The sequence below is a fragment of the Tenrec ecaudatus genome, chromosome 10, assembly GCF_050624435.1.
Source record: "Tenrec ecaudatus isolate mTenEca1 chromosome 10, mTenEca1.hap1, whole genome shotgun sequence".
Taxonomy (NCBI): Eukaryota; Metazoa; Chordata; class Mammalia; order Afrosoricida; family Tenrecidae; genus Tenrec; species Tenrec ecaudatus.
This window is the reverse complement of record NC_134539.1, coordinates 852,508-874,812: the sequence shown is the minus strand read 5'-3', so window position 1 is coordinate 874,812 and position 22,305 is coordinate 852,508. Positions and strand designations below refer to the sequence as shown.

At 61.5% G+C, this 22,305-nt stretch overlaps 4 protein-coding genes across 4 annotated transcripts; 3 read left to right on the top strand and 1 right to left on the bottom strand.

Moving 5' to 3' along the window:
* Window positions 1–4,539: 4,539 nt before the first annotated feature.
* PTGDS (prostaglandin D2 synthase) lies at window positions 4,540–6,383 on the top strand. The gene is made up of 5 exons (XM_075562470.1): window positions 4,540–4,653; window positions 5,028–5,167; window positions 5,255–5,331; window positions 5,985–6,101; window positions 6,199–6,383. Exons 1-5 carry the CDS (start codon window positions 4,540–4,542, stop codon window positions 6,381–6,383), a joined length of 633 nt encoding a protein of 210 aa, XP_075418585.1.
* A 2,733-nt stretch (window positions 6,384–9,116) lies between these two features.
* On the top strand, window positions 9,117–11,187 carry LCNL1 (lipocalin like 1). The gene is made up of 6 exons (XM_075562469.1): window positions 9,117–9,296; window positions 9,662–9,801; window positions 10,307–10,380; window positions 10,501–10,611; window positions 10,900–11,001; window positions 11,162–11,187. The coding sequence occupies exons 1-6, from the start codon at window positions 9,117–9,119 to the stop codon at window positions 11,185–11,187; spliced, it is 633 nt and encodes a 210-aa protein (XP_075418584.1).
* A 4,866-nt stretch (window positions 11,188–16,053) lies between these two features.
* On the top strand, window positions 16,054–17,515 carry PAXX (PAXX non-homologous end joining factor). The gene is made up of 7 exons (XM_075559773.1): window positions 16,054–16,213; window positions 16,288–16,348; window positions 16,549–16,598; window positions 16,672–16,862; window positions 16,951–17,019; window positions 17,160–17,244; window positions 17,320–17,515. The coding sequence occupies exons 1-7, from the start codon at window positions 16,104–16,106 to the stop codon at window positions 17,357–17,359; spliced, it is 606 nt and encodes a 201-aa protein (XP_075415888.1). The 5' UTR covers window positions 16,054–16,103; the 3' UTR covers window positions 17,360–17,515.
* Window positions 16,990–19,853, bottom strand: CLIC3 (chloride intracellular channel 3). The gene is made up of 6 exons (XM_075559772.1): window positions 19,818–19,853; window positions 19,115–19,224; window positions 18,914–19,039; window positions 18,697–18,803; window positions 18,438–18,613; window positions 16,990–18,349 (listed from the first exon to the last, which is right to left on the bottom strand). Exons 1-6 carry the CDS (start codon window positions 19,851–19,853, stop codon window positions 18,191–18,193), a joined length of 714 nt encoding a protein of 237 aa, XP_075415887.1. The 3' UTR covers window positions 16,990–18,190.
* Between the last annotated feature and the right edge of the window lie 2,452 nt (window positions 19,854–22,305).

Genomic DNA, 22,305 nt, shown 5'->3' with positions numbered 1-22,305 from the left:
TCCCCAGCCCAGGTAACACAGCCCAGACCTGTCCATCAGGGCCCCTCTGAGAGCCAGGTCACTGCCCTCCCCTCCTTCTGATAATGTTCCGGGCACGGTGAGGAGACAGACAGTGGGCGGATCCATCGGGGGCGCCCAGGGACAGAGCACTGTCTGCAGCCGCTGTACCGGTCAGCAGGTGCCACGCTGCATGGGCCACGACCCACGGCTGCAGAGCCCTGAGGAGCCGACCAGCCGTGAAGGGCAGCCTGGGGAGAGTGGGATGTGCCTGTACTGATCTCAAGTAACCAGTGAGCCTGAGCCTGGTCGCAAGACCGCCCGCTGGACAGGGCACGGACTGTCCCTGAAGGTCAAGTCTGGGGGAGGCTCCACCCACCCACCTCCCAACACACATACGTCACTGCAGACTCGGGCAAGCCCTGCAGGAGGGCTGACCCGGGGGGTCCTGCCGCCTCAGGAGGGCCCCTTGCTCAGGACCCCTTTGGAGGCCTTCCTCGAAGCCCCCCACTCAGAGCCCAGCTTAGGGGAGTGAGGGGGTCAGTGGGCCCCATCCTGAGTAAGGACTCCATCTCACCTCAGGGCAGCAAACATGCAGGTCACCCCCTTCACACACTGGGACCCCCTTTCTTGGGCTACCATCCCCTCATACACCAGAGTTCCCCCTGTCCTGCATGCCCCTGCCCTGGACCTCTCCCACACCCACACTGGCCTACCTGTCCTGACCTTCCCCACACTCCCAGGTCCCTTCGTCCTGGGCCCCCCACCTTGTCCCAGGGCTTTCTCACTGCTCATTCTTGGGGTGCCCTTGCCTTGGGACCACAGGATCCTCAAGGTTGAAGAACCAGGACAATAGCAGGGCCAGGGGGCTCTGGAGAGTGGGTGGGGGCCATGCAGGAGTGGGGGGCTCCCCCTTCTCCTGGGGGGTGTCCTCATCCCTTTGCTGCTGCAAGAGGGCCACACCTCCTCTGAGAGCAGGCTTCAGGCAGTTGGTGTCCGTCTGTCTTGTGGTTGCCAGTGGACACCCAGCATGCCTCTCCCACTGTGTGCTTGCCCCTCAGGCCACACAACAGGGGTGGCACCAGGAGCCCTGCACCCGGGGCCTGGCGAACGTAACAAGAACATCCTCTTCAGCCACAGGACTGGAGCTTGTGGGGCCACCTCTCACCTCATGCATCTGCTGTGCTCGCTGCTGTCCAGCAGGTTGCAGCCCCATGTCCACGGGCATCGTGAAGAGAAGCTTGCTGTTTCCTGAACATCTGACCCGCAGCCCTCCCACACGGGTGCCCACAAACCGCTCGGGACAGCGCCTGTCCTTCCACACCAGGCACTGACGCCGGCCTCTCCGGGGAAGGCTGTCAAGGCCCGCCCCCCCCCCCCCTGCCGTGAGCAGGGCCGGAGCCCTGGTCTCCTGGGGGCTGAGTAGTGTACCCCGATGAAGCCTTTCACTGGGTTTGGACTGTGAGGCCGTTCCCACCTATTGCCAATATGGCCAGGTCCACCTCCACGCGTCCATCCTGACTCGCGGCGCGCCCACAGCACAGAGCTGCCCTGTGGGTTTCTGAGACTGTCGGTCTGTACGGGGTCCACAGCCTCGTCTTTGCGGCTCGAAGCCCATTGCCCCACCGGGGACCCTTCGTGGTGACTGGGAGGGGGCTTCAACAAAGTTGGTGGGAAGATGGAGTGGGAAAATAAAATTTAAAAACAGGGAGGGAGACTGCCGGGATTTAATTGCTCAATGCATTCAGTCTCCTTTCCGTGATCCACGGAGGAGAACGGGGTGGTCTTCAAAGGCTCTTCAAGTTTGTTTGTGTTGCTGTCATCAGGCGCGGTCTCCTCGATCTGACCCACAGGAACCCGATGGACAACGGAAGGAAACCCCGCCTAGTCCTGGTGCCCTCACCACTGTTCCCGTTAGAGCCCATGGCTGCGGCCGCCCTTCTCCTCAGGGCCTGCCTCTCCCCGCCCCCCCCCCCCAACTTCTGCTGTAGGAAGCTGACGTCCTTCTCCAGGGACAGGTCTCTGCTGACAATGTGTCCAAAGAACATGAGTCTCAGCATCCTCACCTCTCCAGGGCATTCCGCTGTCCTTCTTCCAAGACAGACAACCCGTTCTTGTGGCGGAGGTTTCGGTCTCACCCACGAGGATATTCCCCGGTCCTCCTCACTCAACGTCCAACTTTCACGTACATAGGAGGTGATGGAAAAGACCTTGGCTTGGGTCGTGCACACCTAAGCCTTAAAGGTAACTGCCTTGCTTTTCAACACTTTAAAGAGGTCCTGTGCGGCAGATGTGCCCAAGGCGATGCCTTGTTGGATTTCTCGACTGCTTCTGGGCACTGGTTGTGGGAATCCTTGACCATGTCAACCGTCTCTCCATTGATTAGGGTGTCGTCAGTGGGTCCAGTGGTGAGGAGTCTGGTTTCTTTACATTGAGTTGCGGTTCACACTTAAGGCTCCGGTCCTTGATCTCCATCGTCAAGGGCTTCAAGTCTCCTCACTGCCAGCAAGCAAGGTGTGTCATCTGAAGCCTTCCTCCCATCCTGATGCACACTCTTCTTCCTGTAATCCAGATTCTGTGATATGTGCTAGGCTTGCACAGTTTGAATACAACCCTAGCACACTGCTTTCCTGACTTTAAACCATGGAGTATTCCCCTGTTCTGTTCAAACAACTGCCTCTTGACCCATGAGATGTTCCGGAACTCCCGCTCTCCTCAGGCTACATAGTCTGTTATGGTCCACACAGACGAATGTCTTTGTGTAGTCAGTGAAACACACGCAACTATCTTTCTGATGTTCTCGGCCATCACTGAGACCCATCTGACATCGGCAATGATAACCCTTGCTCATGTCCTCGTCTGTGCACGGTCACAACCATGTGGGATGACCTTCGGCAAAATTGTGCTTGCATGTGACATCAATGATACTGTTCGATAACTTGAGCATTCTCTTGGGTCACCTGTTTTTGGAGTGGGTTCCAGCATGATCACTTCCAGCCAGTGGAACGTCTTCCCTCAGCCCACTGGGTCTTGCTCACATGGTGGAATGTTGACTGGGTTCTTTTTTTTTTTTCATTTAAACATTTTATTAGGGGCTCAAACAACTCTTATCACAATCCATACATACATCAATTGTGTAAAGCACATCTGTACATTCTTTGCCCTCATCATTCTCAAAGCATTTGCTCTCCACTTAAGCCCTTGGCATCAGGTCCTCTTTTTTTCCCCTCCCTCCCCGCTCCCCCCTCTCTCATGAGCCCTTGATAAATTATTATTTTGTCATATCTTGCCCTATCCGACGTCTCCCTTCACCCCCCTTTCTGTTGTCTGTCCCCCAGGGAGGAGGTCACATGTAGATCCTTGTAATCGGTTCCCCATTTCCAACCCACCCTCCCGCTACCCTCGACTGGGTTCTTTTTGATACAGTGACTCCAAATTCTTATCTCAATGCTTCCTGCTTCATTCAATGTTTTGCTCATAGGATCTTTCAACATTGCAACTTGAGGCTTGAGTTTTTTTTCCTCTATTTTGTTCAATTGTCTGCTGCACCCTGCCCAGCTGCCTACACCAGTCCCCTCAGTGGAAGTCCAACCAGTGCTGAGGAGATGGAGGGGCAGGAGGAGCAGGGTGTCCACCTCCCAAGGTTCATGTTGCCTCCATGAGGGTGCTGCCCCTGAGCCCACACTCTCCCGGCAGTCATCTCTGATGACTGCAGTCAAGAGGAGGGGATCTCCCTGCCAGGGACCCAGCCTCCAATCCCCGAGACAGAGCTGAGCCCACTGCCCGGAGGGGCCTGGGGCCTGGGGCTGGGGGCTCTGCCCACCCCAGCCAAGAACTGTGCCCAGGCCTCCTCTTCCTACCTAGGTCACATCTGCCCCATTCACCCCTGGATCAGGCCTGCAAGCTGTGAGCAGTCTGGCTCAGCCCCCCAGACGCAGGGGAGACCCAGGCTCACGCTGCTGCTGTGGAGCTCTGGAAGCCTGGGCAGGGCCAGCAAGACGCAGCTGATGCAGAGTGGAGGGGGCAGGGGCCTCTCCCCAGGGGAGCCCCACTGCGCCTGCAGGCTGCACCTGCACTCTCCACACGGTCTGCTCCGCAGGTCGGGTTTCTTTACCTTGGCTGGGCCTCTCCTGCACCCGGGTCTGCTGACCCCTCAGGACGTGCTCTGGGGCACACACAGGGCTGTGTCTCCCTGAGGTCAGTGGTCTCAGAGGAGGTGTGATGGGGGACAAGGGGATCGGGGGCCAAGGAGGTAGGAAGCTTGGGGCAGCTTGAGGAGGCAGGAGTGGGGAGGGTCCCGCTCGGTGTTGTCCACCCCACCCCCCCTGTTGCATAAGCAGCTGTGGGGGGTGAGGCTGCAGCTGGGCCAGGCGGGCGGCCGGCCCTCCTCCTCAGCATCACGAGCTTCCAGGGGCTGTCCTTGGCGCAGGGACGCGGCCGTGCAGGGCTCATAAATCGGTTTCTCACGAGCCCTGCTGCACTCTGCCTGTTCCGCTCGCTGCCCACACAGCTGACTCCGCACCCCAGCACCTGCTCCAGAGAATGGCTGTGGGACGCCCACTGTGGATGGGGCTGGTCCTGCTAGGGGTCTTGGGGGTCCTGCAGACTCCTGGCCAGGCCCAGCTCTCTCTGCAGCCCAACTTCCAACAGGACAAGGTGAGGGTTTGCTGCCCAGGCCCGGCAGAAGTTGACGGTCTTCCGGGACAGGGGGCACCTGTCCCAGGGTGACCGGGAGAGTCCCTTCGCAGGGCCACTGCACTTCGCCAACTGGCAGGGCTGAGCCCTCTGTCCCCTGATGGGCTGAGAAACACCTGCTCATGTGTGCATGCACTGGTCGGTCACGGGTGTGTTCCTGCAGTCGTGATACACACCCTACCTCCGTTCCAGGCCGGATAGATACAGGCATAGAGACCCCGGGAATCAGATACAGCTTGCGGGGAGGAGGGGCGATCCGGACACGGGGAGGGGACACCGTGGGGCGTGGATCCACCAAGGGCACGGCCCCACTGGGTGCGCCGTCGTCCACGCAGTTCCTGGGCCGCTGGTTCAGCGCGGGCCTGGCTTCGAATTCCTCATGGATCCGAGAGAAGAAGGCGGTGCTGTCCATGTGCCGGTCCGAGCTGTCCCTTACCGCCGACGGTGACCTCAACCTCACCTCCACCTTTGTCAGGTGGGCTGGCGCGGGCGGGTTCCCCAGGAGCGGTGAGGGGGCGCTCCGGGCCTGACCCCTGACCCTGACCGAAGTGACCCACGGCAGGAACAACCAGTGTGAGACCAGGACCCTGGTGCTGCGGCCGGCTGGGCCCGCGGGCCACTACAGCTACCAGCTCCCGCGTGAGTGCACCTCCACCTGCAGCCCAGGGCCCCTCTTGAGCGAGGCGCCTGTGCGGGAGCTCCCTCCTGGGGGGTGGGCTGTTTGGGGGAGACAGGGCGGTCTGCCCCTGCTCAGGTGGGCGGGACACACTGGGTGACGGGGTCTGTGCACGCTCAGGGAGGGGGCGGCCCTCGCTTAGGAGGCGGGGTGCACTGTCAGGTGGGCGGGGTAGGGGGCGGTGCTCAGTGGTTGGGTTCTGCGCAGCTCAAGGGGTGGGGCAGCCCCTCAGGTGGGCAGGAACCCTCAATCTTTCTGCCCCTGACTTGGAGCTTCTTTGAAGCCCGCCTCCTGCCAAACCCCTCCAGGTCTGTGACCGGATGTCCCCTCTTCTTGGCGCCCGAAGGCAGCCCACCAAGTCCTTCCCACACCCCTGCACACAGTGCCCCTGGCACCCCCAACCCTGTAACCCCACCCTTGCCCGGAAGGATGATGGGTCGACCTCCTTACCTCTCTGACAGTCTGCCCCTCCCTGACCCCAGGTTCCTTGGCTGCGGGGTACCGGACTCCAGAGAGGGCTGGGGGGTTCATGCTGGCAGAAGGGCTGGGGAGGCGGCACAAGGGCAAACTAGGGGCTTGGGGTACGGTGCCCCAACCAGGGCCTCTGCGGTTGCAGGCTGGGGCGGCGACCATCAGATCTGGGTGGTGGAGACAGACTACGACCAGTATGCCCTGCTGCACACCGAAGGCCTCAAAGGAACCGGGCGCGACTTCCGCCTGGCCACCCTCTACAGTATGTGCCCCACCGCGGGGCGGACGCGGGCGCAGGGTGCTGCCACCCCGCGGTAGCCACCCTGAGGCTGCCCTCTGCTTCTCCCCCGCCCTGCCAGGCCGGACCCAGAGCCCCAAGGCCGAGTTTAAGGAGAAATTTGCTGCTTTCGCCAAGGCCCAGGGCTTCACAGAGGATTCCATTGTCTTCCTGCCCCGGAGCGGTGAGGGCCCTCAATCCACAGGGAGGGGATTACCTCGGATTAAAGGCTGGCTGACAAGCTGTCTCCTGTTTGGGGTGTGCTAGGGCATGGTCCACTGACCCCTGAACCCCTCACCCCTTGGTCGGTGGCCCTGGGACCCAGAACACTCCACCCATGTCCACTGACTAAGCAAACAAACGCCTGTGGTGTGGCCAGCAGTGACCCAGGGGGCCCGGTGGGAGGCGGCAGGCCCTGGAGTGGGGAGCAGGTCCTTTGAATGGCACCTATTGGGGTGAAGTGGCGTGGTTTCACTTGGGGGCTCAGAGGGGACCAGCTCAGGGGGCTATAGGGAGGAATTCTTGGGTTAGGGAGGTGTCCAGGCACTGACCCCAGTCACTGGCTTCTTTCTCCAGATAAATGCATGGATGAGCCCAAGTAGGTGAGTGCTGGTGGATTGTGGGCCAGCTCACCCCAGGTAGCCAGCCCTTCCCTTGTGCCCTCCTCCACTCACTCACTTATTCACTCCTCCACTCACTCACTTATTCACTCCTCCACTCACTCATTCACCCACTCACTCACTTACTCATCTCAATCACTCCATCACTCACTCCTCCACTCACTCACTCACTCACTCACTCTCATTCACTCACTTACTCTCACTCACTCACTCACTCCTCCACTCACTCACCCACTCACTCACTCACTCACTTACTCCTCCACTCACTCACTCCACTCACTCACTCACCCACTCACTCACTCACTCACCCACTCACTCACTCACTTACTCCTCCACTCACTCACTCACTCACTCACCCACTCACTCACTCACTCACTCACTCACTCCTCCACTCACTCACCCACTCACTCACTCACTCACTCACTTACTCACTCACTCAATCACTCAATCACTCACTCACCCACTCAAGCACTCACTCCTCCACTCACTCACCCACTCACTCACCCACTCACTCCTCCACTCACTCACCCATTCGCATTCACTCACCCACTCAATCACTCACTCACCCACTGACTCACTCACTCCACTCACTCACTCACTCTCATTCACTCACTTACTCTCAATCACTCACTCCTCCACTCACTCACTCACCCACTCACTCACCCACTCACTCACCCACTCACTCACCCACTAACTCACCCACTCACTCACCCACTCACTCACCCACTCACTCACTCACTCACCCACTCACTCATTCACTCACTCACTCACTCACTCACTCCTCCACTCACTCACTCACTCTCATTCACTCACTTACTCTCACTCACTCACTCACTCCTCCACTCACTCACCCACTCACTCACCCACTCACTCATCTCAATCACTCCTTCACTCACTTATTCACTCACCTACTCATCCACCAACTCACTCAGTCATTCACTCACTCACTCAGCCACTCATGAAGGCTGGTACACAGTATCCCAAAGGTCCCCTGGGACTTCAGCTGGGAGTCAGAGAGTTAGCCTCACCCCAAGTTCCAGGGGCTCCAGCAGGGCAGGGCTGGGGTGGGGGCACTCAGCGGCTCTGGAATGGGGTGTAAGAAGGGAAACCCAAAAGCCAGGATGGGTGGGGTCCAGGGAAGTGGAAGGAAGTGGAGCTGGGGAGGACCTTCCTGGGGCAAGTGGGGTGCCGAGTACCTGCCCACCAGACAGCCCTGCTCTCCTGTCCAGGCCACCCAGCCTCCCAGCCCGCCCCCACCTACCTGCTCCACGCTTTCCTCCAAGACCCACAGCGATGATGCTCCAAGACCCAGCCTCCCCCAAGCCGCCGCCACCGCCTCCTGGCTCTTGATTCTGCTGAGAAATAAAAGCCATTGCAGCCCTGAGGCAGCCCCAGTCCCTCTGTCTGTGCAGTCTCCGACCCCTGGGGAGCCTGGCTTTGTGCCCAATATCACCACCAAGAAGGAAGACAAAGACTGCCCCTTTGTTCCTGGTGGGGGGGGGTCCAACAGTCAGGACAGCTGAGGAAGAGCTGCCCCCACACTTGCCCCTCCCCTGTGCCCTCACCACCCACTCCCTCCTCTTGCCAGCTGCAGCCAGGCCTGTCTGGGCTTGGGCAGCCCTGACCAGAGTGCCCATGCCACCCCTGGTCCTGCATGAAAAGTTCTAACCCTCAGCCATGTGCCCTGCCTGCCCGCCGCCCCTCTGCCAGGAAAGCCTCCATCCTGGGCTGCGCTCACGCTCAGAGGCTGGGTGGGGAGTGGGTTTCTGGGGAAAAAGAGGGAGATGGCTGTCCTCTCCCAAGTGGGATGCCCTCTGGTCACCTGTGCACACACCCCTCATACCCCAAGCAGGCCTCAAGAACACACAGCTCAGCCCAGCACACGCTGGCCCTGGTGCCCCTGGGTGCCCCCCACACCCTGTTATCCTACCACCCCCAGCTTCCTGGCCACATGATGCCCCTCCAAGGCCTCCATCCTGGGCCCTCCTGGGTCATGACATGTGGCCCTGATCTGCCTGTGGCAGAGCCCGGCCCACCCTGCATCCCACCAGAGTGACGCCCAGGAGAGGGTGAGCTGGGCGAGCCGCCAGAGGCAGGGCCCGGGGCTGAGCCAGCAGGGGAGCTGCTCCTTGGAAGTCTTGGAGCAGTGTGCTGCAGGGGCCAGGGTGGGTGGGCTGGCAGGCCGGCCCTGTCCCGGAGGCTGACAGAACTATGTAACCCGCCCCCAGGAGGAAATCCGGGGAGGGGGCGGGTTAGGGTGGGTGGAGGGCACCAGTGCCAGGGTGCTGCTGGGTGCAATTGGATCGCCGGCCTATCTGAGTGGGCGCTCTCCCAGGATAGCTGGCCAGTGCCCTGGGGCATCTCCAGGGGCATAAAGGCCATGGCCAGGGCCGGCCACCCCAGCTCTTCCACCTGTCGGCTCTCCTGCCCTGTCGCTGTTGCCACGCTGCCGACTTCCACCATGCTGCAGGCTGTGCTGACCGCTGCCCTCATGGGCCTGCTCTGGGCCACTCCAGGCCAGGGACAGGTCCCTGCCCAGGCCAACTTCGATGCCAGCCAAGTATGCCCCGCCATCTGACCCTGCTCCCTGACCACTCTCCATGCGAGATCCCTGTCCCTGTGCCCCAGGGCTGGCTCAGGGCTGGGGAAGAGGGATTGCAGCTGCTCCCCAGCTCGGGGTTAGGGGTGAAGGCACAGAGGCTGCTCCCCAGCTCAGGGTTAGGGGTGAAGGCACAGAGGCTGCTCCCCAGCTCGGGGTTAGGGGTGAAGGCACAGAGGCTGCTCCCCAGCTCAGGGTTAGGGGTGAAGGCATGGAGGCTGCAGTTCCTGGGGAAAGCCAGGAGCCACCAGGATGGGGGTGGGGTGGGGGAGGGCCCCAGGTGCTTGCCGGGCCTCCTCATAGCTCCCCCTGCTCCTGCCCATCAGTTCCAGGGCATTTGGTACGTGGTCGGGATCGCCTCGGATGACCAGGGCTTCCTGGAATCCAAGGACAACATGAAGATGCCCGTGGTCTCAGTGACCCCCAAGCCCAACGGTGACCTGGCTATCAAGTTTGGGTACCCCATGTAAGTGCCCCAGGAGCTCTCGCCAGACCTTAGGCAAGGGCCAGAGTGAGGTCAAGTGTGAGCCCAGTGTGCACGTGTGCACTGGGGTCAGACCCACAGGACCAGGTGTCCGCCTCCTCTCTGGGCTACTTCAGCTTAGTGGGGGCCACTCCCTACCTCCCCAGAGTGACTGGGTCCCTGGGGGTCATCCTCAATGGGGGGCTCAGTGTTGAAACTGTGTGTGTCTGCCCGCCTGCCTGTGTATGTGTGTATGAGTGTGTGTCTGTGTCTCTCTGCCTGTCTGGGTGTGTAACTGGAGGGGTGACCCCTACACTCCCTTCTGAATGTCTCCCGCCTAGAGGGGACCAGGAAGGAGCCGTGGCCCTGGAGAAGTGCTGGGAGGTGAATCAGGGGCCCAGGCCGTGACACGGGGGCGGGGGGGGGGGCGGTCTGGCCAGGGTGCAAGGGTTGGGCTGCCAGGAGGGCTGCTGGACTGCCGCTCAGGGCTCGATGGCCGCATCCACAGGCCAGATGGCGGGTGCCAGAAGGTGGACACAACCTTTGCCAAAGGACCCGCGAATGGGGAATTCAGCAATGCAGGTGAGGGCCGAGGGTGGGGGGTTGCAGCCGGGGGGCTGGAGCTGGGGGCTGGTGAGGCCTCTACCCTGGCCCACAGGGCACCCTGTGGGGCGCTCTGGCTCAGCCCTTGCTCACCTCCAGCCATGGCACAGACGGACATCCGGGTGGTGGAAACGGACTACAACCACTTTGCAGTGATGTTGTTCCAGACAGACAAGGGCGGTGTGCACAGCACGTGGCTGCAGCTTTACGGTGGGTGCCCCGCCCCAGCCCCCTGCTCTGGTGGGTGCCCAGACCCTGGCCCCCTAGGCCCCCAGCTGCGCTGGTGTCTCTCATGCTCCCTGAATCTTCCAGTCCCCGGGGCACAGTTTCTCCTGCACAGCTAGGTCCGCTCTGGGCGTGTTCCACCACATTTCAGAGTGCTCTGATTTTGTGGGGTAGAAGCACTGGCTCCTTGGGGCTCCTGAGGCCCTCAGAGTCCGAGGCTAGGGGTCCAGTTGTGCCCCCTCACTGCCTCACCAGTACCCCCTACACCCACAGCCCGGGCCCCTGAGCTGTATCCACAAGGTGCCCAGAAGATGCAAAAGCTGGCACCCGAAGTGGGCCTGAACCCCAGCCAGGGCGCCCTGATGCCCAAGTCAGGTGAGTACCTTGCCCTCAGCCCAGGGATCAGGGACCCTGGGAAAGCAGGCCGAGCCATGCCCTGAGCCCAGTGTGAGCTTCCCCAGGAGGGGCGGGAGACTGTGAGGCATGTAGGTCTGGGGAAGGGGCACGGGGGTCCTCAACCTCCTTCTCTCCACAGACGAGTGCGCCCAAGCCTTCCCCTAGGTGAGTGTGGGTGCCCCTCTCTCCTTCCTGGGGCTCCCAAAAGTCCCGCTTGCTGGGTTGTGGGCATCAAACTTGGGGCACAGGTGTCAGGAGAGGGGGGTGTTGTCCTAGGATGGGCGGTCCCGCCAGGGGGCCACTGACTTTATGCCTCTTGCAGTGAGCAAACCCACCGAGAAGTAGAAGTCAGGGGTCTCCGAATGTCGACTCCTTGATGAGCACCCCACTTTTCGACCCCCCTCCCCCCGCTTAGCATAATAAAAGGGTTCCGAAAGCCAGTTGTGGTGTGTTTCTTGGGGGGTGGGTGGCTGGAAGAGGGGCTAGTGCAGCTTCAGGGACCCAGGGTCAGCCACGACTACTCCACAGTAACCAGGCAGGGACCGGCTATCCTGTCCCCCCACCATGGGCCTGAAGGGTGAGTTAGGTGCCGACTCCTGCGTCCCCTGGACAGCCGGTGGGCACACCTGCAGCACCGATGACCTTCCTTCTGTGCCATGGGGGCTGGAATCTGGCGCCCCCTGCCATAGGTGTGGGCAGCCCACCCTTTCCCTGTGACCCGAAGCCACACCCTGGAGATATTGGGGGCCAAACACCACAAATCGACCCAAGCCAATGGTTGCGGAGTCGAATCTGACCCACGGTGCTGCAGACCGGAGCAGACCTGGATGTCCCAGGCTGTCTGTCCGTCCATCTTCACTGGGGCAGAGAGCCTCCTCTTTCTCCCCAACCCCACTGGAACCTCGGACATCGTGGTTAGCAGGCCCACGCTTAACCCACGGCACCACCAGGCCTCCTGAGCACACCTTTAGTCACTGCCGCTGAGTCCGTTCGGATGCCTGGTGACCCCGTGGGGCTGTCTGGTGGTTGTGTGTGAGACTGTGGGCCTTTGGGGGAGCCACAGTCTCATTGGTCTTGAAGGAAGGCTGGCTGATCTGAACTGCAGCCCAAAGCTGGACCCACGGCGGCACCCAGGGCTGCCTACAGAGCATGGTGCTGTGGACAGACGCTGGCTCTTAGCAACCCTGTTCCAAGGTTCCTGTGGGTTTCCTAGATACCTAACCCCTAAAGGTAGTAGGAAGCCTGTCTTCCTCCTGCTTAGCGGTTAGTGGCTTTGAACTCCTGACCTTGCGGTTATCACTGGGCTCCGTGATTCAGTCAGTCCTATAGTTCAACAGAAAGTTCCCCAGACTGTCAGGATGCCAGACCAGTGCCCAGCCTGCCTGGGTGTAGCTGTGAGGTCCAGCCACCAGCCTTTCTCAGCAGAAGTGAACTACAGCCTAGCCTCTCTTGCTTTTCTTGATGGAGCCCTCTGGGCTGGGGGTCCCTGGACCACGTCCTCGCCCCTGGCCTCCGGCGCCAGCATGGAAGTGGGAGCCGTGTACATACCCACCGGTGGGTGACCCGTGCGCTCTGTCAGGCCCCTGCGCCCAAGGCATGGGCTCCGATCTTAGAGAAGGCTGGGCTTGGAGAAGGGGTCATAGACACCCACGGGGACCACCTCTCTCGGAAGGGGTCCGAGCTGGTCAGAAGCCTGGTGGGGACACCCGTCAGGCGGGGCAGCCACCGGCAAGGCAGTCCCCACCCGTCTGGTCACGCACTGCCCAGCTCTGGCCAGCTGGGGGCAGCCTCAAGCCAGCAGCGCACCAGCAGAGCTCGCGAAGCAGGGAGCCCTCTAAGCACATGTGTGCTTTTGCCCTTGCCCCCAGGGGCCCCCTGGCTCCTGATAGGTCCGCCACTGGCCACACCTGCCTCAGGGCCTTGCCTCCGCTTGGGGAGATGCTAACTGTCCTGTGGTACTGACCCCATGGCGGGTGGCTGCGGGCTGGAGGGCTGGAGGAGCGCACAGGACACCCGGGGAGACCTGGATGTGCAACCTACCTCTGTGGACCCACGGCTCAGTCCGCCCCGGCTGGGGTGGCAGAGAGGAAAGAGAGAGCCCCCTCTCGCATCGTTCGCGTGGGAAGCATGGGTCAGAGACACCTGTCTGTCATTGCCACCTGCGGGGCACTGACCTAGGGAACCTGGTGGCCCTGCCTGAGGTTAGTAGGCTGGTTGGTCACGCCCCGCCCTTAGTGTCATCAGATCAAATACTGTGAGCAGCACCCTTGCCCCTGGCCCTCCCTGGTCACCGGTGGCCTGACCCCTGGGGTGGGGTCACTGCTCAGGCCTCGCCCCCCCCTTCAGGCATACTTTCTCTCTCCCTTTGGCTGGGAACCCCCAATCCTTGATGGTCTCCTCCCTCCTTGGCTGCCCCTTCCCAGAATCCTTTGCTCATCATCTGCCTCGTCTCCATGTTGTGGGCTTGGCCTTCTTCCTTCACTAGCCCCTCAGTACCCAGGCTGCTTGGAGACACCCTGGCCTTCCGTGTCCCATGGCCCCCACAGCCCCAGGAGCCTTTTGCCTTCTGGGAGGGATTGAGTTGTGTGATCCATTCAGTATGGATTCTCCTGATGTAATAATCGTCCTCCGTTTTGCAATCCGATGTAATGGCCCCGGGGGCAGTCCATCTCATCCCTGTGATGGTCATGAGGCAGGATGGATGCCTTTGACAAGACCTGGCTGCCTTTGAGTCAATCTTTTTGGACATATAGATGGGAAGCAGGGCATTTCCTTTGGACCTAGGCTCCCTGTGCTGAGAACCTCCTAGAGCCACCGGAAGAGGGATGCCAGACACCCAGAGATCTCCAAGGGAGACCAGGACCTTCCTCTGCAGTCGACCGCAGAGAACCCCTTGCCTGGAGTCGGAGCTCTGGGTGTGGATTTCAGCCTCTTAAACTTGTGCGAGAACACCTTTCTGTTCATTAAAGCCAGGCCCTACTTGTGGTCCAGTTATAGCAGCCTCTCTGTCCGGACTCATTGAGGCCTGCAGGACAGAGAAGCACTTCTCCGCAGGAGCAGACTGCCACACCTTTCGGCCGTGGCACAGCTCCTGGGTTTGAATCCCTTACTTTGTGGTTAGCAGCTGGGTGCTCAGCCATTGTGCCACTCCCCAGGGGCTTTCACCCCCCCCCCCACCTAGTGAGTGAGACTGGGTGCCGAGCTCTGCGGATGGCCCAATAGTTTGTCTTGTGCAGTCAATCCTGCAAACATTTCTTAAGTTTGGACTCGTTGGAAATGAACTTGTATGCGCTAAAGGATTCAAGTGCACCTCCTTTTGACTTTTGCCCTTTTGATAGGCACTCGGGTGAATGTGTGAATCCCAGGTGAGGACTCTGCAGGGTTCTTGAGGCTATGAACCTTCACCCTCTCCCTTGTCCCGAGTTATTTGGTTTGTAAAGGAAACCCTTCAGTGTGGTTGCACAGCCGACCTTACCAAGCCAGGAGCACCTCAAGCCATGGAGTCAGTTCTGGCTCCTAGCTCCGGGCAACGTGGGTCTTTTTCCTCCTCCCTGCCCCACCCCCACCCTTGGCCTTCTCTGATCTTCAGTCTTGTCCTTGGGTCTGGAACCCGCTTTTCCTTTTCTTTGTCTTTCCTTCTAGTAACCATGTCATTAAATATTTGTCTTTCTCAGACTGACCAACTTTGCTAAGCATAATGTTCTCTAGTTTTGTCCACGTCTTTTTAAGCGGTTGCCATTGGTTTTGACGTGTAGCATCCTAGTGTAGGAATGTACCAGTTTGCTTATCCATGCCTCCAGATTTGGTGTGTGGGGTTGTTGCCCTGTTTGCTGTTATGGAAAGTGCTGCCGTGAGCAGAGGTGTGCATGGGTCTGTTTGGGGCTGGTTTATTTAGGGCATCACCCAGTGGAGAGACTGCAGGATCAGAAGGTCGTATTTGCATTTGTGTCAGGACTTGCTGTATTGATCTCTGCGATGACTTTTCAATTCTACAATCCCACCAGCAAAAATGAGTGTTCCAAATCTCTCCACATTTATGATTTTTGTCTTCTGAATTTTGTGCTTGTCGGTGTGAGGTGATATCTATCTCATTGTTGTTTAAGTTGTATTTCTCTTGTTGCTGATAAACTGAAATGTAGATTTTTTCGTTTTCCTTTGGAACTTTTGTTTCCCGCCCCTATCACTGTAGCATCTTGCTACTGCGTAAAACTTTACGTGAATTTGCATATTTCTGGGGACCACAAGCTGGAAAGGGTACCACTGGGTCCTGCTTCCTCTGGGGCCCAAGGGAGAATTCTTCCTGGCCTCTTCCATGTCTGGGCTGGGGAACCCATCATGCTATGCTTGTGACACACCATGGGTGGGGCAGGAGAGGTCTACCTGGCAGCATTCCCCACCCCCACCCCACCCGAGTGTTCCCATGCACACTGCTGGCTGTGTGGTCTTTCTGCCACCTTGTCCCGGGCCCTGAACGCTGTACCTGGAGGGACCAGTGGGCTCCAGACCCCACCCCCATTCTCCTCTCCGCCCATGCTCCCCTACACTGAAGCTCTGAGCCCCCATCTCACCTCATGACCTCCAAACGCGCCGCGGTGTCCACAAGGCCAAGGCATTGTCCATAGCCACCACCGCGGGCCCCCCGCCCCCGTGTGCCCGCTGGGCCGCGGTTCGGCTCCGCAGCAGAGGCGGCGCTGGAATGGGGGGAAGAACGGACGAAGGACGGAATGAATGTGCACGAGCTCCTCTGTATTTGACACAGGTGGCGGCCGGTGTTAGGGAGCTTCGCCTTCGAATGGAAGGTGACGAGAGGAACCCGGAAGGGCCGGGAAGCCGGGCGCCGGAGCAGCAGGGGCGAAGCAGCTGGCGCTCAGGGCGGGGAATCCTGCCTCGCCCGGCGCGACAAGCCCCGCCCACAGGGCAAGACCACGCCCAGACCTCAGGAGCCCCACCCACCCTGAGCAGGCTCCCTAAGCCTCCCTCGGACTCCGGAAGCCGTCCTTACTGCGCAGGCGCCGCGGCCCTCTCTCCTTCCGGGCTCCTGAGCCCCGCCCCTCCCAAGTCCGTGCCCAGGCCGAGGTGTCATGGTGCCGCCGCCGCCGCCGCTGTGCACCTTGCCGGCAGGCCCTGGGGCCCCCCGCTTTGTATGCTACTGCGGCGAGGACGGGGAAGGAGCCTGCAGCTTCAACCTCTAGTGAGTGATGGGTCGCTGGAGGAGGGGAGTTGGGGCCACCAGGGTCCCGCCGCCTGACAGGTCTCCCGCCCTAGTGTCACGGACGCCGTGGATCTCTGGAGCACCTGCTTCACGCCGGACAAGCTGTCAGCCCTCGTGGGTAACGGGCGGGGTACCCAACACCCCATCCCTGCCTCCAGATCCCGAGGGCTCGAGCTGCTTGCGGGGGCCTCAGGGGATCTGGGTTCAGCGAGTGGGCCCAAGTTAGGTGCAGAGCTGGGGCTCCGGGAGGGCTAGGGTCCAGCCGGTTTGGGATGGGTCTCAGGCCGCTGTTGACCAGTCCCCATGACCTGCAGAAAGCCCGCTTCGGCCCGAGTGCTGCTGAGGACCTCGCCCCGCGGTTCAGGTGAGTCCGAAGGCACAGGGACAGGTGGGCCTGGCCTTGACCCTCCCCCAGGCTCAGAGCTCTTCGTTCCCAGGGCAGCCTGTGAGCAGCAAGGCGTAGCCCTGACCCTGCAGGAGGACACGGCTTCCCTGACGCTTTCCGGGGGGCCTGGGACCCTGACACTTGACCTCTCTAAGGTGCCGGGCCCCCAGGCAGCCCCCCAGTTGCAGGCCCTAACCCTGGGCCTGGCAGAGCGAGTGTGCAGGCTGGAGCAGCGGCTGGCAGGTAGGCTTTGCCCTCCACAAGAACCCCCTGCCCAGGCCCCCCCGTCTGGCTAGGTTTGGACGCTGACTTGACTGCCTTCCTTCCCCAGCCGCGGAGGAGACAGCCGCCAGCCCCAGGAAGGACCCGCGGAGGGCAGCACCTCAGCTTTTTATTCCTGGTGAGGCCCACTCCAATCGGGGTGAAGTGGGCGGGGGATGGGTGTGGGGTGGAAAGTAAGTTTCCCCAGAACAAGCCCACCCTGAGCCGCATGCTAGAGAGTGGGTGTGCAGCTGGAAGCAGGAGCCCCCCTTTCCTCAGACTCGGATTCGCAGAGGGGTGGACCGGGACCAGGGGTCCGGAGGCGAGTTCCTGGAGAGTCCATCATCAACCCAGGCTTCAAGAGGTAACTCTCCCCCAAAGACGCCCCTGCTCCTGCCGGCCGGCTGCCCTTCCCACACACCCATCCTCCGCTTCCCAGGAAGAAACCGGCCGCAGGTGTGGACTTTGAGGACACCTGACTACAGCAAGAAGCCGAGCTCCATCAGCAGGCTGCCTGAGGGGGGGTAGGGAAGGGAGCCCCCTTAGAGACCCACCCCTACCTTGCCGCTCTCCTGCTGCCAGCCCAGAAACCTGCTTCAAGCCCCCTCCCACCAAATAAACAGCACTTGTCCTGACCCAGGTTGGACGGGCTGACCAGAGGGCGGGGCCACAGGACGACAACTGGTTCTGTCGAGGCTAAAATCTGCAAGTTCCTGGGTCTGGGGCCCCGCCTGTGCAGTCCTCCGCCTGCAGGCCTGGGGTCCTCCTCCCACTCGGACAGACCTCATGATAGCATGTGCTGTTGGGCGAGGTCACCTGTAGGAATCTCCACCCCAACAGCACCACTACCCCCTCAGGAACAAAAAGGGAGAGGGGGCGGTAGTCCAGGCTAAGGTGGGGCTGAGGAATTCGGGCCAGCCCCCGCCCACCTGACCCGGAGCCCCAGGGTGGCCAGGGCTGTGCCAGCCTGTGCTCCCCACCCTCCTCGGCCATCCTGCCGCCACGCCCTGGCCTGACTGGTTTGGGAACCCAATCTAGTCCCGATCCTTGTCCTCAGCCTGGGGCGACTGCAGGCAGCCACAGCCAGTGCTCCTGCCTGGAGTTGGGGAAGGCCTGCACTGCCCTCCCCTCTCTACCCACCACCCCTGCCCACCCCACCTCACCACTCGGGTCAGGCCTCCTGCAGCTGATGTCCGTGGTGGCGGTGGTCAGGGGGTCTGGGCCCTGGGACGTCAAGTAGACAGGCTTGGGGGCCCAGGTGCCTTTCCGGGGCTGGGATGGTGGGCAGGTGGGCTGCAGGCGAGTGAGGGCTAGCGGGGCCTCACGACAGCCCGGTAGGCCGACAGGATCTCCGAGCTTCGTGGGCACGTGAACTTGAACTCCTTTTCCTGCAGCGCTTGGTCCAGGTATCGGCGGACGCCGCCCAGCTCACTGGGGATGGGCGCCTGGCGGAAGTGCGCGCAGACCGTCTGCGCGAGAGTGGGCGGCCAGGATACGGGTCAGCCCTAGCCCCTGGAAGCCTGCGCCCCAGCCCGCCCGCCCGCCGCGGGCGCTCACGTCGACGATGTGCAGCTTGGGCAGTAGCCCGCAGTCGGCCAGCGTGAGTTGGTCGCCGTCCAGGAAGCGGCGGCGAGACTGGCGCAGCTGTGGCTGGCGCTCCAGCTCGTGAGCCAGGGGCGAACACAGGTAGTGGTCAAGTCGGAGGAGCGCGCGCAGCAGCTGCTGGTAGAGGGCTGGAGGGTGCGGGGAGGAGGGACGGTGAGGACCAGGTCCCCACGTGCCCGCCCCGTCAGCCGCCCCGCCGCGCTCAGCTCACCGTCGTCCTGCGCCGGCACCGGGTTCTTAATGAAGGCAGAGAACTTCTGGAAGACGTCGTTGCCCGCTGTGCTGGACTCCGGGTACTGGGGCGCTAGATTGGGAAAGCTGGCCATGCGGGGGGGGGGGGCTCTATCAGACGTGGCCAGCCCTCCCCACCCCCACCGCCCTGCCCGCGTGTCCCTGGGGGCCTCTTCCCTCTGTGAGGGGGTTCTCACTCGGGCGGCCCCAGAGTCTCCTCCAGAAACTCTTCGATCTGCAGCGTGTCCGTCTTGGCGTCACCTTCGTGGAGCAAGATGGGCAGCTGCGAGCCTGGAGCGAAGTCCTTCAGCACGTCTGGGGACCTGCGGCACAGGAGGAGGGGCGCTGGCCGAGGAGCCCTCCCCGCGGAGGGCGGGGCGCGGGCGGGGGTCGCTCACCTGCGCACGTCCACCGTGGTGAGCGTGAAGGGTGCGCCCTTGAGGAGCAAAATCATGAAGAGCCGCTGGCAGGAGGGGCAGTGTCCCACGCTCTCGCCGTCCTCGCTCGCCTGGGTGGGCGGGGCGCGGGTCAGGCCTCGAGCAGCCCCAGGAATCCTGGCTCGGCGGGTCTGGCAGGGCGCGCCCAGAGACCGCGAGGGCCCTTGAGTTGGAGAGGGCGCCAGAACTGGGTGGGACCTCAGTCGCGACCCTGATCTTGGCCCTGGTGGAGGCCTAGCCGCGGGCTGACGAGCGGTGGCTCAGTTTCTCGGCGACGCAGGCCCAGAGCTGAAATGGCGGCGGCGGGCTCCTCCACCCTCAGGGCGGGGAGCAGCAGGGGGTGGCAGTCCCGCACCCCCCGATGGCGTTGAGGCTGAGAGTCTGATTGGCCCAGCCTTTCCTCCGCTCCGCACACCGTTTCCCCAGAGCGCTGGCTGGGCTCCAAGCCAGGCTGGCAGTGGGACCCCCCCCCCTTTCAGGGGTGCCTCTCTGGAGGGTCTTTTCCAGGCTGCCCCCTATTTACCTACTCCCCAAAGGGCTGCCTGGGTTCCTCCCAGCAGAGTGAGGGGAACCGCCAAGTGGGGGAGCCCCAACCCAGCCCCAAGCGCTCAGCCCCCTCCCTGCTGCCAGCTCCCAGCCAACCTCCATCTTCACCCACGCCCACCTTGACAAACAGCTGAAGCTTGGCAGTCTCGGCCATGGCGGAAGGCGGCAGCTGCAGCCTCTGACTCGGAGGGCGCGGGAGAACTGGCAAGGCGCAGAACACTGGCGGGGCGGCGCTCTTTAAGGCTCGGGGCTGCCCCGCCCTCCGGGGCTCAGAGCCGCCCCGACAGCCGCCCAGGCGGGCTTCGAGACGGCAGCCCAGGTGGGAGCCGCCGGCGGGATGAGCACCCAGGCCCGCCCTGCTCCAGGTCTGGGCTGTGCAGGAGGTGGGGTGCCTGGGGCCCGCCGAGACGGCCGGGTCAGCAGTTGTGGGCTGAGGACAGGGGCTCAGGATCTGTCCCCAGCCTCGGCCTTCTGCGGGAAACCGAGGGGCAGCTGAGCGCTCCGTGGGCCCGGGGGTGTGTGTGAACCGCCCAGCCTGGGACTCACTCCGCCTCTGCAGCGCCGGCTCCGGAGCCCTCCGCTCACGGGGCACAGCTGAGCGCGGCTCAGGTAGGCCAGGCTGGGACGAGGTCGCTCGATTTTCTCCGCCAGCCTCTAGAATCCGGGAGAAGAGTGAGACACCCCCCTCCCCCTCACCTCTGCCCTCCTCCAGGCCCCTGCGGGTTCCCGCAAAGGGAACGACCAACTGACAGGGCGTCCTCGGGGATTCTGCTGCCGCCCGGTGGCCACGATCGGAGTCGCATGGCGCGGGAGGGTAGCGCTGACCTGATGGAGGTTGCCCAGAGGTCTGGGCTGCAGGCTTGTCCAGGTGCTCCATCCCCTGACACCTCCTCTCCCTGGAGACCCCTAGAATCCTGCCGCCCATCAAGGCCCCTTGGCCCTTCCTTGCAGCTAACTGGTGCCCCAAGTGGTCAGGGACCAAGGGGACCCCAAAGTCTGGGCAGGCACCCTTTGGAATGTCTCATCTTCTTTCCCCTTCTAAGACCACTTGTGCCAAAGATTCACTAATGTCACACAGCTGCCCTGTCCCTGTAGAGGCAGCCAGAGGCTCCACACCACCCCTGCCCACGTCCACCATTGTATGTGTGTGCATGTGTGTACATATGTGTATGGATATGTATGTGTGTGTACATATGTGTGTATATGTGATGTGTGTATATCTGTATAAGCCCAGAGAGAAATGCAGACATGAGCAGCAACGCCCCAGCCCCTGGCACTTAGTACTTCCTCCCTTCTCTGTGGCACTGGCCTGCTCCGGCCACCACTCTATCACTCAGCCAGCAGCCAGTGTGAGTGGAGGAGCAGGCTTGAGGGTCCCCTATTGGGACAAAAGGCCACCGTTCCACCTTGTGGGTGCTGTGACCTGAGCTGCAGTGCACTCTGGGGCACGGGGACCCGTTTGGTCAAAGCTTTGGGGATCTGCGTCTAGGAAGGGAATTGCTAGGTCTTAGGTCTAGGGATGCTGTCTGAGGGACTGCCCCCAGACCACCGCCCAGAGGATGGAGTGGGGAGGCAGCAGCTAATCTCATCTGCACACTCGTCCGTGAGCCGGCCTGCCTCGCCGCCTCATTCCCCTGGATAATACGAGGCTGAACAGGGACCCTAACTGGCTATCCCTCATGAACCCCGAGCCCGGACATCCCCCAGACCACGCTGGAGCCGCCTGTGCAGAATTATACGTGGGTTCCTCTTGGAGTGGGGGGGGGGGTCTGGCTGCAGATCTTCCCAGGCAGGTTCGGCCACAGGAGAAGCCAGGGCCACAAGCACCTTCTTTTCATACCCCCACCCAATTATTGCATGGGAATTACGAAGACTGTGGCCAAGCCACAGAGCCAGTAGTTCCAACTCGCCCCCACCCCCCAACTGCCAGCAGGCCTCCCGAGGGACAGAGCCCTCTCTCTGAGGAGGGGTGGGGCGGTTTGAAGCCCAGGCCTGGGGTCAGCAGCCAACCGCCTGATCTCTGTGTGTCCAGAAGAACCACATAAAGTAACCCCGGGCCAGCCAACGGTCACTGACTTTGCGCCTGGGCCGGGTCCCTTTTCAGGGTTGTGGAAATCCTTAGCGGTGTGGTGCCCACATCGTCCAGACGCTGATGGGGGGGGGTGCCCATTCTGCCTTCCTGACAGAATAGCTTCAGATTCTTTTAAACTTTTTTCTTTTTGACAAAAAAAAAAGAGAGAGAGAGAGAAGCCTATGAATAGTTAAAGGTCTGTTTGTTGACCTTTAGGAGTGTTTTCTGGTCGAGACTGATGGGGTACCACGCCCTGACCCCAAAGTCCATTTATGGTACTCCCTCGGAACTTCCTTGCTCTACTCCCTTACTGTTCTGTTGCATGCCCTCAGTGTTTTACTTCAGTGTGTTGGGGACGGATTAGGTGCAATTCCCACACTGGGTCTCCAGTGTTGTCCCTTGTAGGGCTATGGGTCAGTGAGGGATGTCATGTCTCATAGTGGGGCCAGCCCTGTGGTCCTCTCTGTGCATTGGCTGCTCTGAGCAGGGATGTTGTCCTCAAGGCTTGGTGGGCCAGGACGTGCTCCACTCTCTC

What these genes read in the sequence shown, in the direction of transcription:
- PTGDS (XM_075562470.1), top strand. Translation starts at nt 4,540, where the DNA reads ATGGCTGTGGGACGCCCACTGTGGATGGGGCTGGTCCTGCTAGGGGTC. An exon ending in CCAACTTCCAACAGGACAAG is followed by an intron (nt 4,654 to 5,027) that starts GTGAGGGTTTGC and finishes TCGTCCACGCAG; the next exon opens with TTCCTGGGCCGCTGGTTCAG. An exon ending in CTACAGCTACCAGCTCCCGC is followed by an intron (nt 5,332 to 5,984) that starts GTGAGTGCACCT and finishes CTGCGGTTGCAG; the next exon opens with GCTGGGGCGGCGACCATCAG.
- LCNL1 (XM_075562469.1), top strand. Translation starts at nt 9,117, where the DNA reads ATGGCCAGGGCCGGCCACCCCAGCTCTTCCACCTGTCGGCTCTCCTGC. An exon ending in TGGGGAATTCAGCAATGCAG is followed by an intron (nt 10,381 to 10,500) that starts GTGAGGGCCGAG and finishes GCTCACCTCCAG; the next exon opens with CCATGGCACAGACGGACATC. An exon ending in CACGTGGCTGCAGCTTTACG is followed by an intron (nt 10,612 to 10,899) that starts GTGGGTGCCCCG and finishes CTACACCCACAG; the next exon opens with CCCGGGCCCCTGAGCTGTAT.
- PAXX (XM_075559773.1), top strand. Translation starts at nt 16,104, where the DNA reads ATGGTGCCGCCGCCGCCGCCGCTGTGCACCTTGCCGGCAGGCCCTGGG. An exon ending in GCCTGCAGCTTCAACCTCTA is followed by an intron (nt 16,214 to 16,287) that starts GTGAGTGATGGG and finishes CTCCCGCCCTAG; the next exon opens with TGTCACGGACGCCGTGGATC. An exon ending in CGGACAAGCTGTCAGCCCTC is followed by an intron (nt 16,349 to 16,548) that starts GTGGGTAACGGG and finishes CATGACCTGCAG; the next exon opens with AAAGCCCGCTTCGGCCCGAG.
- CLIC3 (XM_075559772.1), bottom strand. Translation starts at nt 19,853, where the DNA reads ATGGCCGAGACTGCCAAGCTTCAGCTGTTTGTCAAG. An exon ending in ACCACGGTGGACGTGCGCAG is followed by an intron (nt 19,040 to 19,114) that starts GTGAGCGACCCC and finishes CCTGTGCCGCAG; the next exon opens with GTCCCCAGACGTGCTGAAGG. An exon ending in GAGACTCTGGGGCCGCCCGA is followed by an intron (nt 18,804 to 18,913) that starts GTGAGAACCCCC and finishes CCGCATGGCCAG; the next exon opens with CTTTCCCAATCTAGCGCCCC.